The sequence below is a fragment of the Agelaius tricolor genome, unplaced genomic scaffold (assembly GCF_023055355.1).
Source record: "Agelaius tricolor isolate 1412-34295 unplaced genomic scaffold, bAgeTri1.0.p SCAF_7, whole genome shotgun sequence".
Classification (NCBI taxonomy): Eukaryota; Metazoa; Chordata; class Aves; order Passeriformes; family Icteridae; genus Agelaius; species Agelaius tricolor.
Window position 1 is genome coordinate 35,252,790 of NW_027269267.1, and position 16,334 is coordinate 35,269,123.

Genomic DNA, 16,334 nt, shown 5'->3' on the forward strand with positions numbered 1-16,334 from the left:
CCCTCCCCCGGGCAGGTACAACCAGCAGTAGCAGCAGCAGCGCGGGCAGACAGCTCCGGCCGAGGCACCGCCACAGAGGAGCCGCCGCTGCCGCTCCCGCCGGGGCGGGGCCGCTCGCAGGCGGCAACTTCCGGCTCGCCCCGGCCCCGCCCCGCCGCAGCCCCGGCTCCGCGCCGGGCCAATGGGGGCGCGGAGCCGCAGCCGGGCAGGTAACCCGGCAGCCAATCAGAAGGGCGCTGCGGGAACAGGTGGGCACGGCGAGGCCCCGCCCCCCGCCCCGCTGGCGGCCGCGCCAATCGGGGCAGGGAGGGAAGCGGGGAGGGAGGGGCTGCCCGCGGCTCTCGGCGGCGGCAGCGGCGGCGGGGCTGCGCTCCCTGCCTGCCCTGCCCGCCCCCGACGGCCAGCCCCGGCTCCCCGGCTCCCCGTCCGTCCGCCTGTCCGTCCGTCTGGCGGCCACGCCGGGAGGGCTGAGGCGGCCCCGCGCCGAGGGAGGGAGGGAGCGCGAAGGCAGCAGCCATGGCACTCGTGGCTCCAGAGACTCGGAAGTTCACGCGGGCGCTGAGCAAGCCCGGCACGGCGGCCGAGCTGCGGCAGAGCGTCTCCGAGGTGGTGCGCGGCTCCGTCCTCCTGGTGAGTGCGGCGGCGGCCCAGGCGGGGCTCCGGCCCGGGCCTGGCGGGGCTGCGGCGGCGGCCCCCGGGAGCAGACGGGCCCTTTGATCCTCGCCGGGCTGTCACGGCGGCGGGCGGGCTCTGATCCCTCTGCGGCGGGCCGAGGTGCGGGGCGGGCGCTGCCGGCCGCGGAGGATGCGGCTCCCGGCGGGCACGGCCGGGCGCTCCCGCCGCTCCCCGCAAACTTCACCTGTGGAACGGGCGGGAGCGCCCGGCCTGACGGGACACGGCCGCTTTCATGTGTGTCGAAATTGCGGCGCGAAAGTGATTTTTCATCTCGCTGCTCTCTTTACAACTATGATGCAGTTTTTCGTTGTGTTCGTGCGGAATGGAAGGTGAGCGCTGGCAAGTGCAGCAGGGATGTTTTGGTGTGTTGTTTATGCCGCTGTCCTGTACCCTGCTCGCACATGGTTGCTGCTCTCTCCAGTGCACAGTTGGGCGCGTTCATTTAATTGAAACTGCTGAAAGTGAATTTGTGTAAATAGTTGTCTAAACCGGGTGTTTCAGTTTAGAGATGGCTGAGAGGGTATCTTATCTGTGCATATAAATATCTCAAAGGCAGGTATCAAGAGGATGGTGCCAAACTGTTTTCAGTGGTGCGCAGTAAAAGGACAAGGAGCAATGGCCGTAGACACAAGAATTTCCACCTCATGATGAGGGAGAACTTCTTTCCATTGAGGGTGGCAGACCACTGGAACAGGCTTCCCAGGGAGCTCATGGAGTTTCCCTCTCTGGAGACATTTGAAACCCACTTGGATGTGTTGCTGTGTCACCTGCTGCAGGTGACCTGCTTTGGCAGGGGGTTTGGACTTAGATGATCTCCGGGAGCCCTTTCCAACCCTAAGAATTTAATTCTGTCAGATGCTGTACTGAGGCAGCAGGTGATGACATCTTAAACAGCCTCAGTAAGACTTTCCAGGGTTTCTCTCCTGGGACTCTTATTCATGGTATGCATTTGTTTTCTTTGTGGTTTTGTTATCTCCAAGGGGAATGTTTCAGTAAGCATTTAACTCTGCGAAAGTGAAGAAGTTTTGGTGCTGGCATTCCTGATACTGGAAGCTGATCTGTCCTTTTTTCTTAGCTCTTGCTAAGTATGATCTTGTCTTTTTTTAAACCTCCTGTTGGGACAGTGTCTTGTCACAGCGGTGTGTTTTGAGAGTAACAAATGCTGTAGCTGTGATTGAAAGACAAATACCTTTTTTTTAAAAGACAATGGCTCTAAAACGAAATTGCCCTTTACTCATCTATGCATCACAGAATTTATAAAATATGCAGAGTTTGGAGTCTTCCTGGATACTGACATCTTTCCACAAGGTGCTAGCACATTTACATGGAGCGAGCATCCAAATATGTTAACACTTCTCCAGGGATCAAGTACTTTTTGGCAAGTGTGGAAAAAGAATATATGCATTTTAAAATATTTTTCGTTTTGGGGGGGCACAAAAAATATTTAGGTATTTTCATGACCTAATTTTTTTTTTGCAGTAGTTTGCAACCCTGCTATTCCCTCCTCTGCCTTTAGAAGGTTTTTCCTTTGTTCACTCATGACTAGTGTCAGTGAGTTGGAAAATATTTATGTGCATCTTTAATTAATTCAGGTTGACCATAATAATGGTGAACCTGGATTAATTAGATTATTAAGTACGTAATAGGGTGATAGGCACATTAGTGCGTGGTGTTTTTATGCTGTCACAACAGCATGTTCTGCAGAACTTTATGGAGATTAAAGAATTGATGGTGCAGAGTGATGTACTATCTTAAGCTTATCCTGGATAAGGTCTTCATCAGCATTTTAGAGAGCAGAAGGGGTGACTTAACATTCATGTCAGGTTTTTGATCCTTTTATGTTAGCTTGATGCATGAAGCTGAATCCCCATCTCCCTCACATACAGTCTTGTGCTGAAGTTCACCTTCCTATTTCAGCAGTATTTTGCCCAGGCTGCTATGTCTCTCTTACTATCAGTGCTCTTCTTTTTATCACTGAACTCCAATGTTCTTGTGCACACAGTGTTTAAATAATGAAGTAAAAGGCTAGTAATTACAAGTTTACATTTACATTTTTTCCTCCTGTTAATATACTGTAACTCTTTTTGTTGAACATTGATGTTTGGAATGAAATAGTACTTTTTTAAAGGAGAAATTTTGATGGGATAGTATTGATTTTTGCTATAGAAGACTTAAAAAAAACTTTGCATCTCTAAGTTTGACAGATTGACTGTTTCTTATCTGTTGGAGGTTCTGGGCTTTGTTATCTGAACAATCTCTTAGACTGACCTGGTGAAAATACGAGTCTTACCAGTGTTAGAGTAGTTGTGGAATGCTCTGTTCAGATGTGGGACTTTAAAGTAAAGGAGACCCACTTTCCTTCCAAAGCTGCCTCTCACAGCTCTTTGATAAAGCACTTTCCCAGGATTTTTTCAACTGAGTTGTCAACAAATTGTCTTGCTTAAAACATAGTTGAGCACTGGTTACTAAAAGGATCTTACTGTCATCACTTGCCCATGAGCAAGTGCTGAGGTTTTCCACTACTGAAAAACTGCTGTTGGCCATTGACTAGTGGTGCAGTGTAGAATCTGGAGGTAGGAAGGAATTCTTTCCATCTAGTAGTTCATGGTGGATGATCTGTCCAGATCTTTACAACCAGCTATTACTTTGGACTGTACATCCCTGCAGCAGAATGTACTGAGCAGTGATGCAAAACATGCAGTCATTACTTGCAGTAGCAGATAAATGGGAGCTACGAATATTTCTGAGCTTGAGTAGATTCTATAAGTTGCTATTGTGGCTACTGTTTAACAGTTCCATCCATTTTTACAATCAACAATGTGTGGCTAGATTAAAAAGGGAAAAGAAAAGCTTTGCCCATATTTAATGGGGTTTATTAGATCACATATGCTTATTTTTTTCCATTTTATTAATGTCCTTGAGATTATATTGATGAAAGAGAACTGAAAACAGCATGTCACCAGGATAGTGTGGTATATCTTAAATTTTCAGATAGCTCTTCATTGGATCTGAAAGTCAGAGACTTTGAGCCAGCTGACAGACTAAATAACTTGACTGTGTAGTAAAAAAACATGAAGCAGATGTGGTTTGCCAAGCTAGTTTTCATCACAGAATGAAGCAAGCTGTCTTGTCAGCATTCGACATCTCATACGTTCTCTCTGTTGGATATAGTTTGCTGAACCAACAAGTACAGTTTGGTTGGCTGAAAGGAAATCTTGTTATTTGGCAATCAGCTTTTCACTGTGTTGTAAGGCACATCATGTATTTCTTGATTATTTGGATTCAGTTTTTATATTTTCTCCTTGACAGTAGCATCCTTGCTGAATATCCTCTTGTGCATTGTTGATGTTGTTTTGACTTCAGATCTGTCATGTGACTCAATTTGATGCCTCTGGCCACCCAAATACATTTATGTCTGAGAGGGAAGATTATGGGGATGACAAGTGTGTCTCTTAAACCAGCAATCTTGCCAAGAGCAGTTTTCAATGCAGTTTTAGTATTATGCATAATTGAAAGTGATGTCTTTAAGTGATGATGAGTTACTCAAAGCATGGTGCATACAGATCAGTGTCTCATTCAGTAGTATGTTAATGATAACTCATCTCAGAGACAAAATTACTCTACATTAGGGTTATTTATAATAATATACCTATATTAAAGCTGGCATTTAAGGATAATAAGCAATTAAGATAATGTTTGGCCTATGAAATTTGATCTGCTTTTGCCTAGCTGTGAATAAAATGCCTTTGTCAAATATGCAGATAATGAAAATGATTAAATATGCCAAATAATGCAGCAAAAGTTGTTTCCCCCATGTCAAAATTAATATTATTCAGAAGAAATTTGCGATATGGGAAATAGGATGAAATCTGAGAGATTACCCAAATTGCTCTATACAGTTCTTCTTTTTGATTTGGATATGTAAAATAGGTTTTATTTATTTAAAGGCTAGAACTGTATCTTAAGAGAGTCTTGGTTTTCATACATTAAGTTCAGATACCTGATGGAGCTGTTGAGTTCTAAAACTCTTCCAGAAATTCAGCTTTTCAGACATGGTAGAAAATCAGTATATCACAAAGGCAATGCTTGGACCTCCTACTGAGTCTTTGATCTCAAATTCATTGGTATTCCTTCTTTTCTTTATAAGATAATTATGTCAACTTGGTCCTTCCAGTCCTGATCTCTCTTTCCTGTGAATCTCAACTCCATAAGAAAAGATGATGAGGTGCACTCTATGCTGTATTATTGCCAAGTTTTTAATACAGTGTTTCCCCAAAAATGGGGAGGATTATGGGAGGAGGATGTAGTATTTATTTTGGGTTGGCACTTTCCTTTCTGATTCCTGTATAATTTCATATGCTGTGTGCACAGAGGGCTTGTGTGCTTCTCTCCACAGCAGCTTCTCTGTATGTGATGAACAGAGTATTTGGATCCTCATTGAGTGCCAGATTTCAGTTGTAGTGTGTCTAGAAAAGAGGGTTGATGGCTTCCTTTAGCCAAGTAGGAATTCAAAAGTGGTATGTAATGCTAAAGGGATGAGGAAGGACTGGGATCTTTTAGAGCTGATGGGTACAGAAAAGCTGGAAACATGGGTGAAGCTTGATCTTTCTGTATGTGGAATTGTACACATAAAGAATTTGGAAGCAGCAAATTGTTATAAATGGACAAGTGAAAGCAGGAAGATGTGAACTGACGCTCAAGATTTTAAAGAAAAAATCATTGCTGGCAATGAACATCACCATAACATATTTCATCTTGTAGGAACGTGCTAAAAATGGTAATGCTCATTCAGTCACTCTGAACTGCTGAACTTAGTTTACCTGGGGGAAAAAGCCTAATACTTGACCCTAAGTTATTTTAGTTTATGGTACATACTGCTTACCTTTTGTAAAGGAAATAAAAATTCTCAGAGAATAAGGTATTTTTAATAAAGTGCTAATTTTATTTTTGCAAAGTGCAATATATAAATCTTTTTGATTGGATAGAAGATAGTAGTTAGAACACTTATTTCTGGAAAGTCTGATACTGCAAAAGGGACTCACTGGGTGTGATGGACATTTCTGTGGTTGTAAAGATTCAGAGGCTGGACTAAAATTTCTGTTAAGAAATACTGTTAAACTTATTTGAATCTTAAAGTTCTTGCTCAGAAAGGCAATTTGAGAGACAAAATATAGGACAGTTGAGTTTCTATGTGAACAGGTAGATGTTTAAACTTTCAACAACATTAGATCATTCTTGTAAGGTGCATTTTCTTTATTATTTTCTGGAATTTTTTCTTTCCTGCTAGACAAGGATAATTATGTTTAAGATAGAAGAATAAGTGCTTTATATAAGTAGTTGTTTCTAATGCAGCAAATGTCAGATACACCTGATGCTGGTTTGGGTTTTCCATCTTACTCAATATGGGATACCACAGCATACCTTATCTTTCCTCTCTTCCTCCTACTCATGCCCTTTAATCCTCAATCAGGATGTTTCTATCTCAATGGAAGTAGAACTCATTACACCTACATGTAAACTTGGGACTTTCACAACTCTGTGATTATTATTTTTTTTAAGATCTTGTGCAATAAACTTAAAAGCACATATCTCACTTCAAGTCATCGGTTATGCTACATTATGCTTCAATGCAAATGCTTCAAAAAGGTCTGTAACCACTCATCTTGAAAACTAGACCCTTAGTGTAAACTGTCTTTTCTGTTGCATGGATGTGAATGTTCAAGTAATTTTTAAGCCTGTGTGGTCATTGGGCACTCTTGTGAGTGTACCTGAGATTACATGACCATCAGAGATATAAATGTGTATGCAAGATCAACAATTTGTGAGCTTGTAATTTCTGCCAGATATTTGTATTTTTTAGGTAACTTGGAGATTCTGCCAAATTCATATGGGTCTGCTCTAAAAATAATGAGAGGTTATTCAAAAGTTGTTGAAGCAAACAAGGGGAGGTCAGTTTTCAAGATGGCAAGCAGCTTGATTGTGGCCTCCTGAGAAATGTACAGCCTATATTGCTTTATTTAAGAATTTTTGTAATTGTTAGAGCTGGTTTGATACCACTGGTTCTTTATAGAAATAAAAAGTACAATAGCATCTTCTGTGCTGGTGTTCAGGGAGCTCTCATTTAGACCTGAAGTTTCTGATGGTGGCTGAAGAACTTACTAATGCAATGAATTTAAAAAATAATATGTATTAAAAGAACACATATGTAAAACTTCTTTCCTTAGCTAGTGTTTATTTTTTATTTTGAAATTGAACACTCTCCAGTACTTCATTGGGCTTGGGTACTCCATAATTTTACAAGAGTAAAGACAAATCCATTTGTCCTTGCCCCTCCTTAGACTGTCTGTGTCTATGGAGAGCATTAATTATGCAAGGCAGAAAAGTTGCAGAAGTAGTCCATGAATGACACAACACTTTTCTCATTGAAGTATTTTTGAAATAACTTATTTCTAAAGACAAGAAGATACTCCAATAATTTTGGTCATGTAGCTTATTCAAGACCTTAATTTAGAAGGTGGAGAGATGGATAGAGAGATTGATTGATTGATTGATTGCTTTGTGAAAGGTGACTCATGTTCTGTCTTAGTCCAGAGGCACTGTTGTCTTTGGTCTCTTAAATTTAATAATCTGTGAGGTAGTGGTAGGTATGGCATCTTGAGAACGTTATGGGTTTTGGTTTTTTTAAATTTTATTTTATTGTAAGTAGTTCTTTTTGTGAGAATGAAACAGGTATTATCTCAAAATAGAGATTTCTTGTGGCACTAAAAATGCAATAAATTAACACACATTGAAACCTTTTAACCTTTTAACATTATGGACTAGATTTCTTGTATTAAGCAAGCACTAAAATTTCATTGGTGGAATGGAATCCGGAAAAAAAAAAAGTGTTCTAAGTTGTTTGAAGCTCTTCAGAAAGTAATCAGAAGCTCTAAATGAGGTTTTATGAAGAAAATTCTTGTGGACCACAAAGGTTTGGTCAGAGAAATTCAACATCTGTTGCTGGTGTTGTCTTCTACTTGCACTCCCACTGTGACCATTTGGGAGAAATAACAGCTTTGGTGCAGTTACATTAAGAAAATAAAAAGTCTTAATCTGACTGCAAAGAGTGAGGAATGGGATTCTCTTTTAGTGTAAGGCTACATCTGTTACAGCAGTTTGTCATCTCATCTGTGCCCAATGAATCAGGTATAAAAGGAGGAATGGGGAATCCAGGCTCTGTCTTCTGCATTCTCCTGCTGTGTCCAGAGATTCCTGGCAGTTCAGGTGAGGGGAAAAATGAGGAATAAGAAACCAAAAGCCTTTGTTAAGAAGTCTGGATCTGGCACCTCAGGCTGGTGAAGCTAACCATTGCATTCTGTGACTAGGCAGTGTTACCTTGGGCCTGGTGATGAATATCCAGAATTTAAAAAAAAAAAAAAAAAAGGGCATCAGGTAAGATATCTCCAAGGGGATGGGATGCAAAGGGGTGCCAAGGTTCTGTCACACAGTTCCAGGCTGCCTGAGCCTGGAAGGGACCTTTGGAGGTCATTTGGTCCAACTCTCTGCCTCAAGCGGCGTCACTTAGAGCCAGTTGCCAAGGCTGTGTCCAGGGAGCTTTTGAGTATCTCCAAGGATGGAGACTCCACAACCTCTCTGGGCAACCTGTGCCAGTGCTTACAGTGAAAAAGTGCTCCCTGATGTTCAGAGGCAGCTCTTGTGTTTCAGGTTGTGCCTGCTGCCTCCAGCCCTGTCACTGGGCATCCCTGAGCAGAGCCTGGCTCTGTCCTCTTTGCACCCTCCCTGCAGGTATTTATACACACTGATGGGATCCCCCTGAGCCTTCTCCAGGCTGAACAGTGCCAGCTCTCTGATTGTTCTCATGGGAGGGGTGCTCCAGTTCCTTAATCATCTTTATGGCCCATTGCTGTGCTCTCTCCACTACATCCGTGGCTCAAGCACATTGCAGGCTCTTTCAGACTGGAGTACTTGTTGGTGTCAATGTTACTGGAGGCTTTTTCTGCAATTCTGGTTTTAAACCTCTGGGTCCAGGCCAAGTTTTGGGTTGGGATCTTCTCTGAATAAAAAGGACCATTCCACTAGAGAACCAGCTAGAATTTTTCTTCAGCTCAGTAGCTGATGAAAAGAATACCAGGTAGCTTTAGAACAACATTTGTAATTCAACCCCTGCAACTGTGTCAAAACAACAACAAAAAAGAACATGAAAGTTCATGATCATTTTTCAATCTGGAGACTGGGAGGAGGAAGAGGTAAGTCAGCTGAGGCTGCACATTGCCTAAAAAATCAGATTCACAGTATTTTTATGGAGAGGTTAAATGCAAAGCAGACCTTGTTTTGTGCAACATTCTCAGTAACAATAGTTCAGAAAGAAAGTGTCAACTTTATAATTCTGAGCAAGTCAAGGAAACATGATTTAGACTGGCTTTTTTTCTCCTAACTGTATTTATAGTACTCATAGAAAATTTCTTCTAGTAACAATTCTAGGAAAGAATACTGGAAAATAAAAAATGTAGGACACTGACTCTACAAAAGTAGTCACTTTTCAAAATGATACCTAACTCTTCTAAACTTGTTTAAAGTTTTCAGGGAAGAATGAACAGTGTTAGTCCTTACAAGTCAAAATTAAATAGTCCCTTCTGAAGTTTCTTCTGCTAAGAAACATATTTTTTTCAGCACTCATACATTTTTCAGCATATGCAGTGGAAATATCAAGTGACCTCACATAAAATTAGCTAAGCTAGCTAAATATGCTTTAAAACACAACTTTTCCCCAAACCCAAATATGACAAGAGAAACAATGCCAAACCACCCAAAATGAAAAAAAAAACAAGGGAGATCAACACATAAATGTAGTCACAACAAACCTGAGAAGGAGTAATGCTGATCCATAGCTGCTAGGGTTCAGAGAAGCCTGTAATATAGATCCATCAGTGTAAATAAATAATCCTTAGCTGCTGCTTTGTGTTCTTCTGTGTGTTTTTTGATACTCAGGTGGAGCTATTGACTTAAGAAGAAATGGCACGTTGACAGATACTGATCTGGGTTTGGAAATTTGAGGCATAGATGAAACTGTTTTTAGTACTTCCAGGTACTCTGTGGGTGGGGAGGAGTTGCTTGTTGAATTCAGAGATAAGACAGGAGCTTATATTTTGACTACTATAAAATTATTCTCCCAACAAAGAGTGGGAGAATTTAAATCAGAATAGATAAAGCTTGCATAATTTGAAGTAGAGAAAGCATTTAAAGATCGGGTTACATCAGTGCAGGATGTAATACCTTTCACTTGTTATAACACCCAAATTGTAAAGTAGTTAATTTCAGGAGCCTGGAATTCAATGTGACTGAGTTTGCAGACATAAAAATTGGTTTCAGCCTCCAAATCCAGAGCTCCCAGTGCCTTTGGATGCTTTAGTTTTGATATGGAGATATATGATCTTGCTACCTTACTGGTTACCCAATGCACAGCTGCCCTTCATGGGCTGGAAGGAGTGCTGAACCATACATGAATGAGAAGGTAGATGCTCCACAGAAAGAGCTGGGTGTGTTCCATGGAGAGGCGAATATCAATAAGATAGTTCTTGTTTTCATTTTAACAGGTTTGTCAAGAAATCAAAAGTCAAATGGAAATGCTGTCAGTATCAATGTACAGAAAAGAGGCTTGAGTTTTAAGGCGATGGAACGGTTGTCATCCATTTTTCCAGTTTGATCACATTGACAATACTATTTCACACTGTGCTCTTTAATGTTGCATAATGGTCTTTATATCCTTGGTTTCAGAGGAGTCCTGTCCTTTGCCAGGGTGCTGATTCTGACAGAGAATCTGCTTGCCCTTCACTTCATGCCTTTCTGGGCTTGTTTGTAGCCATGTTGGTAAGGGATACCAGGCAATAGAATGATACAGAACTGAAACTTTGTGAAAATAAGATAGAAAGTAATCTCACCTAGCCCATGTCTCATTTTTCCCAGTACAGTGATGTTGTCAAGTGGCATTTGAGATGTCTTTCTGCTAGGTATATCTGCACCCACTTGCACTGGCACTTATAAGTGCAATGTCATGTTATCTAATCTGATAGATGGTTTACATGAAAATTGTAGTAGTATGTTTGTCTTTAAGGGATGTTCAAGGAGGCCACACTCTCACTGTTTGCTAGTCCAAAAGGGATTTTAAATCTGTGTTGGTCCTCAAACGTCAGTGAGTTTAAAAAGAGCATTCAGGTTAATGAATAGATGACACACATCATAATTATTTGAAGGATGCTATTCTAGTTTCCTTCAGAAATTATCCTGGGATTCTTGCTTGCCAGACTTGTTATCACTTTGGAGTTATTTGCCTGGTATTGCATATGGCTTAATATGGTTGTTATATTAACTTTTTCCCAGCCAGAGCATACAGCATGATCCAGTAAGATTTCCCCACATTAAATATGAGGTTCCTATTAGGAAAGAAAAATCAACTAATCCTGCTGTATGCAGTCTTGCGGATAAAGTTCAAGGGACAATACACCCAGCATAATATTTTGGCAGCAATTCATCTCCTGTCGGGGAAGTTGGAACTTGTTCCTGGCAGAGCTTGGAACAAAGGAAAGGAGAAAGACCTGAACCTGAATGACCTTCTTAGACAAATTAAAAGTAAAAAAATGATGTCTGAGCCTGAAGTTTCTGCTGTTCTTACCTGAATACAGTAAGCTTGATAAAAAACTGGATTTTTTTTTCCCCCTAGTCTGCTGTATTGTTGACCATTATTTATTCCATCATGGTTTCATAATAAAATAATATCCTGTAATTGCTGTCTTGGTTTGTAGCTCTCTGATGGAAATAATATTCTGTTATGGTTATTGCATCAGCTACTTAAAATCCCAGAATAATCACTTTAAGTTTGGAAAGCTGAAAGTTACGTGACCACTAGATGGAGTCCACTGAGCATATTTCAATATCAGAAATTCTGTGTTATGGCTTGCAGAGTTAAAAGGGGGAGGTGTTTTGTGTCCCATGCTTAGCAATAAATGCTCATTTATTCAGTTTAGATTGGCTTGGTCAACTTCCCAAAGTTCTTTGGGTTGTTCTTGGTATGTCTATCCTCAGGGTATGTTTGAGTTAAGTTTGAACTTAAGGCACAGAACTGGCAGATCCCATTGCTCATCTGTGGATCAATGTGTATTACTCATGTAAGAATGGACCTGTGAGAAGATTGAGCTTTCTGCAGCTCTCAGCTAATAGTTTTAGGTTTCATATTTAAGATATTTAGCATTTTGCAGCTAGCAGGGCTATAAATCTGTGTGCATCTCTCCATCAGTGCCTATATAATACCGGTCATATGTGTATGTAAGGTTTGAAATAGCATTTCTGAGATTGCTTCATTTATGCCTCCTCACTTCTCTAAATATATAAAAGGCATAATAGACCCAAAAAATACCTTGTACAGGTAGGACAGACTAAATCTTCCTCCAATTTTCATAAGCATTTCCTTTTACTTTTGATCCTTGACATTCGTGGCATCTTGTATGAATGATAAACTGCCTCTGGTCTTCAGCCTGGTGCTATACTCAGTATCTCTAATGTCATGGTAGCTTTTTGTTTCTGTTGGATGAAAATCTCTTCCTAGGGTCTTGCTGAGTGCATAGATGCTCAGTCAAAATTACTGGGAATTTAACCGTACTGTCCTCGAGACTACTCCCAGAGTAACTACACTGGCTTTCTTCTAAGGATGAAATTCTTTTGGAGCTTTTGTCTTTCTGTTTCAGTGGTTAGTGTGTGGCTATCCAGTTTACCACCACAGAATCATGGAAATACACTTCCTGAAATGGAGATCTCTAGAAGTCACCTAGTGCAATCCCCTGCTCAAAACAGATCCGGTTAGAGCAGGTTGCTCAGAGACTGTGACAACCTGGTTTTAATATCCACAAAGATGGAAATACTTTAACCCCAGTAGCTTCGTGGTTAAAAAGAAAGTAAATAAATCCTTTTATGCAAATGGAATATTCTGTTTCTGTTTCCTCTTGTTCTGTGACTGTATCTTCAAGAAGAGTCTAGCTCTTCTCTCTAGCTTCCCATTAGGTTTTGCAACAGCAATAAGATTTCCTTTTAGCCTTCACTTAAGGCTGAACTATGCAAGATCCCTTAGATTTTTCTCATATGTGAAACACCACAATGGCTCTCCATTAGACTCAGTCCAATATATCAATGTCTTTCTTGTCCTGAGGAGCCTTCTCAGCATGTTCAACTCCCTGTTCAGCAGGATGTCATCCTTATCCCCTCATCTATCCTTATCCACTCATCCAGACCACATCTAGCTAATTGGGCTACAAGGATGCTATGGGAGACTGCCCAAAGCATTCTTTCACTAACAGTATTCAGTGTCCAATGCTATCTCCTAGTCCACAGAGCCAACCATCACATCACAGAAGACAAACAGGCTGATCAGGCATAATTTGTTCTGAGTAAATCCATGTGGTCTGCTTGGAAGTGATATACATCTCTTACTGTCTATACATCAAGAAATTGCTTCCAGGAGGGTTTGCATCATAATTTTCCTGGAGGTTGGGGTGAATCTGACCAGCTTGCAGTTTTCCATATTCTCCTTACCATTTTGGAGAGCAACTATGAGGATAACTAAGGAAAATCCATATTCAAACACGTCCTCTGCACTAGTTTTGACAAATCAAGTGCTTAAGAATTTTAAGACATCATAAAAGTCACTGTTGTGGCCACAAAGAAACTTTCAGCATAGTTTCTTCTTTCTGAAGAAACCTTACTTCTTGAAGATAATTACCTGGTAAAACTCTTCTATGAAATCTGCATGCAGCAGTCATTGCAGAAACAGTATTTGCAAAAGGAATCAGCGTCTGAACTTTCTGGTCCTCTATGAGCACTCCTATTAAGTATGAAGTGTTTGATATACACTTCTTTTTACTCTTGCAGGGCTATTGGAGCTTCAAGTCTTTTCTGCAGCGCAGCTTTTTCAGGCAGAAACGAATGTGTTGCCTTTGAAATACTGTCATTGGCTTGTTAAGGCACTCCAAAAATGCCAAGTGATATTGATTTTCACCTCTGGACTGAGGAAGCTTTAGGGCCCCATCTCTAATATTCTGAGCCAATGTACAGGCAGCTGCCAGATGAGAGGTAGTGCTCCTCCACCTACAAATGCTGTCATGTTTTGTGAAAAGTGGAATTCAGTCAGGATGTGTAAGATCTCTGAGGAACCCAACGTTCAGTCATGTGAAGATGGCGTTACTTTGGGCATTTTAATGTCATGGACAATTTTGTAGGTAAAAATACAAGTACCTGCTGCTAATGTTTCAAGAGTTAAGGATGTTTTTGTGGCTCTTATGCTAGGACTTAGGTGCTTGAATGCTCCCTGAAGTATGCTCTCTTGCAGGTAGGGGGCTGTGTCTCTATGAAGTGTTTTCCTTTAGTTGAGGCTTTTCTGAAGACAGAAGCATGTTTTGTAGAAACCCATTCAATTGGAAGATCTCCCTAGTTTGACCTCTACCCTCTTAACTGTTCAATTTCTGTCTAGGAGTCTCTAAGTTCTCATTTTGATACTGAGAATTTTATAGCATGAGCTGAAGATTTTATATCAACCCAGGTTGATTCCCTAACCTTGGTATGCATTAAGCATTGTCAAATGGAAACTTGTAAACATTGTTTAGAACTGTCTGATTGCTAACACACATTTAATTTGTACCTGTGTCATTATGCTTTCTTGGAACTCATTTGGTTGGCAAAGGATTACTTAACGTGTTGATTTGAAATCCTCCATTTCCCAAGTGCAAAGTGATTATTAGTAATTTACTCTAATCAGAGGAGTGGTTTGGTCCTTAAAACAATTCTGTTTTTTGGAAGGAAACTAGAACTACTTTATTAATTTTCCAAAAGAACATGTCTCAAAAATGCATGATTCTGAACAATCTGGAGCTAACACACCTAAATAATTTTTTTGTCCTCCTGGTGCAGTCAGTGCAGATTGAATATAGACTGTAGCAGGGAGGAGCTTGTTGTTCCCCATATAAATGAGTGGTTTGGCTTAGGGGTGTAATGTTGGCAATGTGTACTAACACAAATAGCTTGTAAGTCTGCATGCTTTCTGGTTGATGCCCTTTTGCATAAACCAAGAGAAGGCAGGCATTAGTGTTGTCTCCTCCCTGTAGCCTTACATTCCTCCCCTTCACTCCCTGCCTTATGGAAAAAGACCTTTCCATAACCCAGGCTCAGCTAAAGGCAGTTTGCAATGGGTAGTTTGCTGCTCATATGTACAGTCTGGACTTGTTCATATATTGATTTGTTCTGCTTTGGTAATTTTACCATTGGATTAAGACTTTTACCTACCTTGGCCGTCTTTTAGCTCTCTTCAGTGGGCAAAGTGCTGTCAGACCTTTGTAAGAATTTTTCTAGCCTCCCATTTGTCCTGGTTTTGGCCAGGACAGGGTTAATATTTGCAGTAACCAGGAGGGGCATGGCTTTTTCCCAGAGGTTACTCTCTACCACCTTATGTCATTTTCTGGGGACAGGGAAAGGGATCTCTTGCAATGGGGATAGTGTGATGGTGGTTCTGGTGTTACCAGGGGCATGTGGTGAGCAATTGTGTGAACCATTCACCTCATTCTTGTACACTCTTATTAGTATTGCTGCTGTTACTGTGTTTTCTTATTTAATTGCTGTTTCCAGTAAATTGTTCCTATCTCAGCCTGTGATCTTTGTGCCTCTAGTTCTCCAGCCACCCACATTGTGGAAGAGCAGGGGGCAATGAATGAGGAGTGTTTCAATGGCAATGGTTTGGAATGTTTCAGTGGGGACACTAAATTGGGGAATACCTTTACTAAGCCATGACACCATTTCACTTTGAGATGTGAAACTGAAGTGAATAATATTGCATTGTGTCACATTGCTGCCTGGATGATCACTGTTTGTGCAGTTGCTGATTACAATTCAAGGAATCTCCTTAATGAAGCTGAAAACTTCCACTTTGCACCAAATTAATAAAAAGTCTGCTTGTTGGCAGACTTCTTTGCATTGTATACGATTCAGATTTCTCCTGCTCCCTGTGGTTTCTTCCTACCCCAACATGTCCCCATAATTATTTCCCTTTCAAGCTCTATTTGGAATCACAGAATCTAAGCTGAGTTGAATGGGACCCACAAGGATCATAAAGTCCAACTCCTGGCCCTGCACTGGACCATTCCCAAGAGTCACACCATGTGCCTGAGAGCATTTTCCAAACGCCTCTTGAGCTCTGTCAGGCTGGTGCTGTGACCACTGCCCTGGGGAGCCTGTTCCAGGGCCCAACCACCCTCTGGGGGAAAAACCTTTTTCTAATATCCAACCTAAACCTCTCCTGACACAACTCCAGGCCATTCCCTCAGTCCTGTCACTGTCACTGTCCAGAGAAGAGATCAGTGTCTGCCCCTTCTCTTCCCCTCATGAGGAAGTTCTAGACTGTGATGAGGATGCTTTTCATGGTGGTGTTACCATTGTATTGATCCATGTCAGTTTCAGTTGCTGTTTCTAAAATACTGTAGAAACCTGATGCTAAATTTATTCAAGATATAGTTGGAATAAATTTTTCTCTTAATTGGTTTTGAATTAGAACACCTCCCAGGGTCATTTCCAACCTGAGTTAGATTATGGTGTTTGTATTTTCAAATTAAATTTTTTTTGTCTTCCTG

At 41.2% G+C, this 16,334-nt stretch overlaps 1 protein-coding gene across 4 annotated transcripts in view; it reads left to right on the forward strand.

Annotated features, from left to right (window-relative positions):
• Positions 1-318: 318 nt before the first annotated feature.
• DOCK9 (dedicator of cytokinesis 9) overlaps positions 319-16,334 on the forward strand; it is a 113,882-nt gene continuing 97,866 nt past the window's right edge. For 3 of the 4 annotated variants that reach the window (XM_071430928.1, XM_071430933.1, XM_071430936.1), the window contains exon 1: positions 320-630. In XM_071430928.1, the coding sequence (XP_071287029.1) occupies positions 517-630 (114 nt within the window). In that variant the 5' untranslated portion in view covers positions 320-516. Of the gene's footprint in view, positions 631-16,334 lie in introns of all 4 variants that reach the window. The other variant, XM_071430919.1, reaches the window with a different exon arrangement.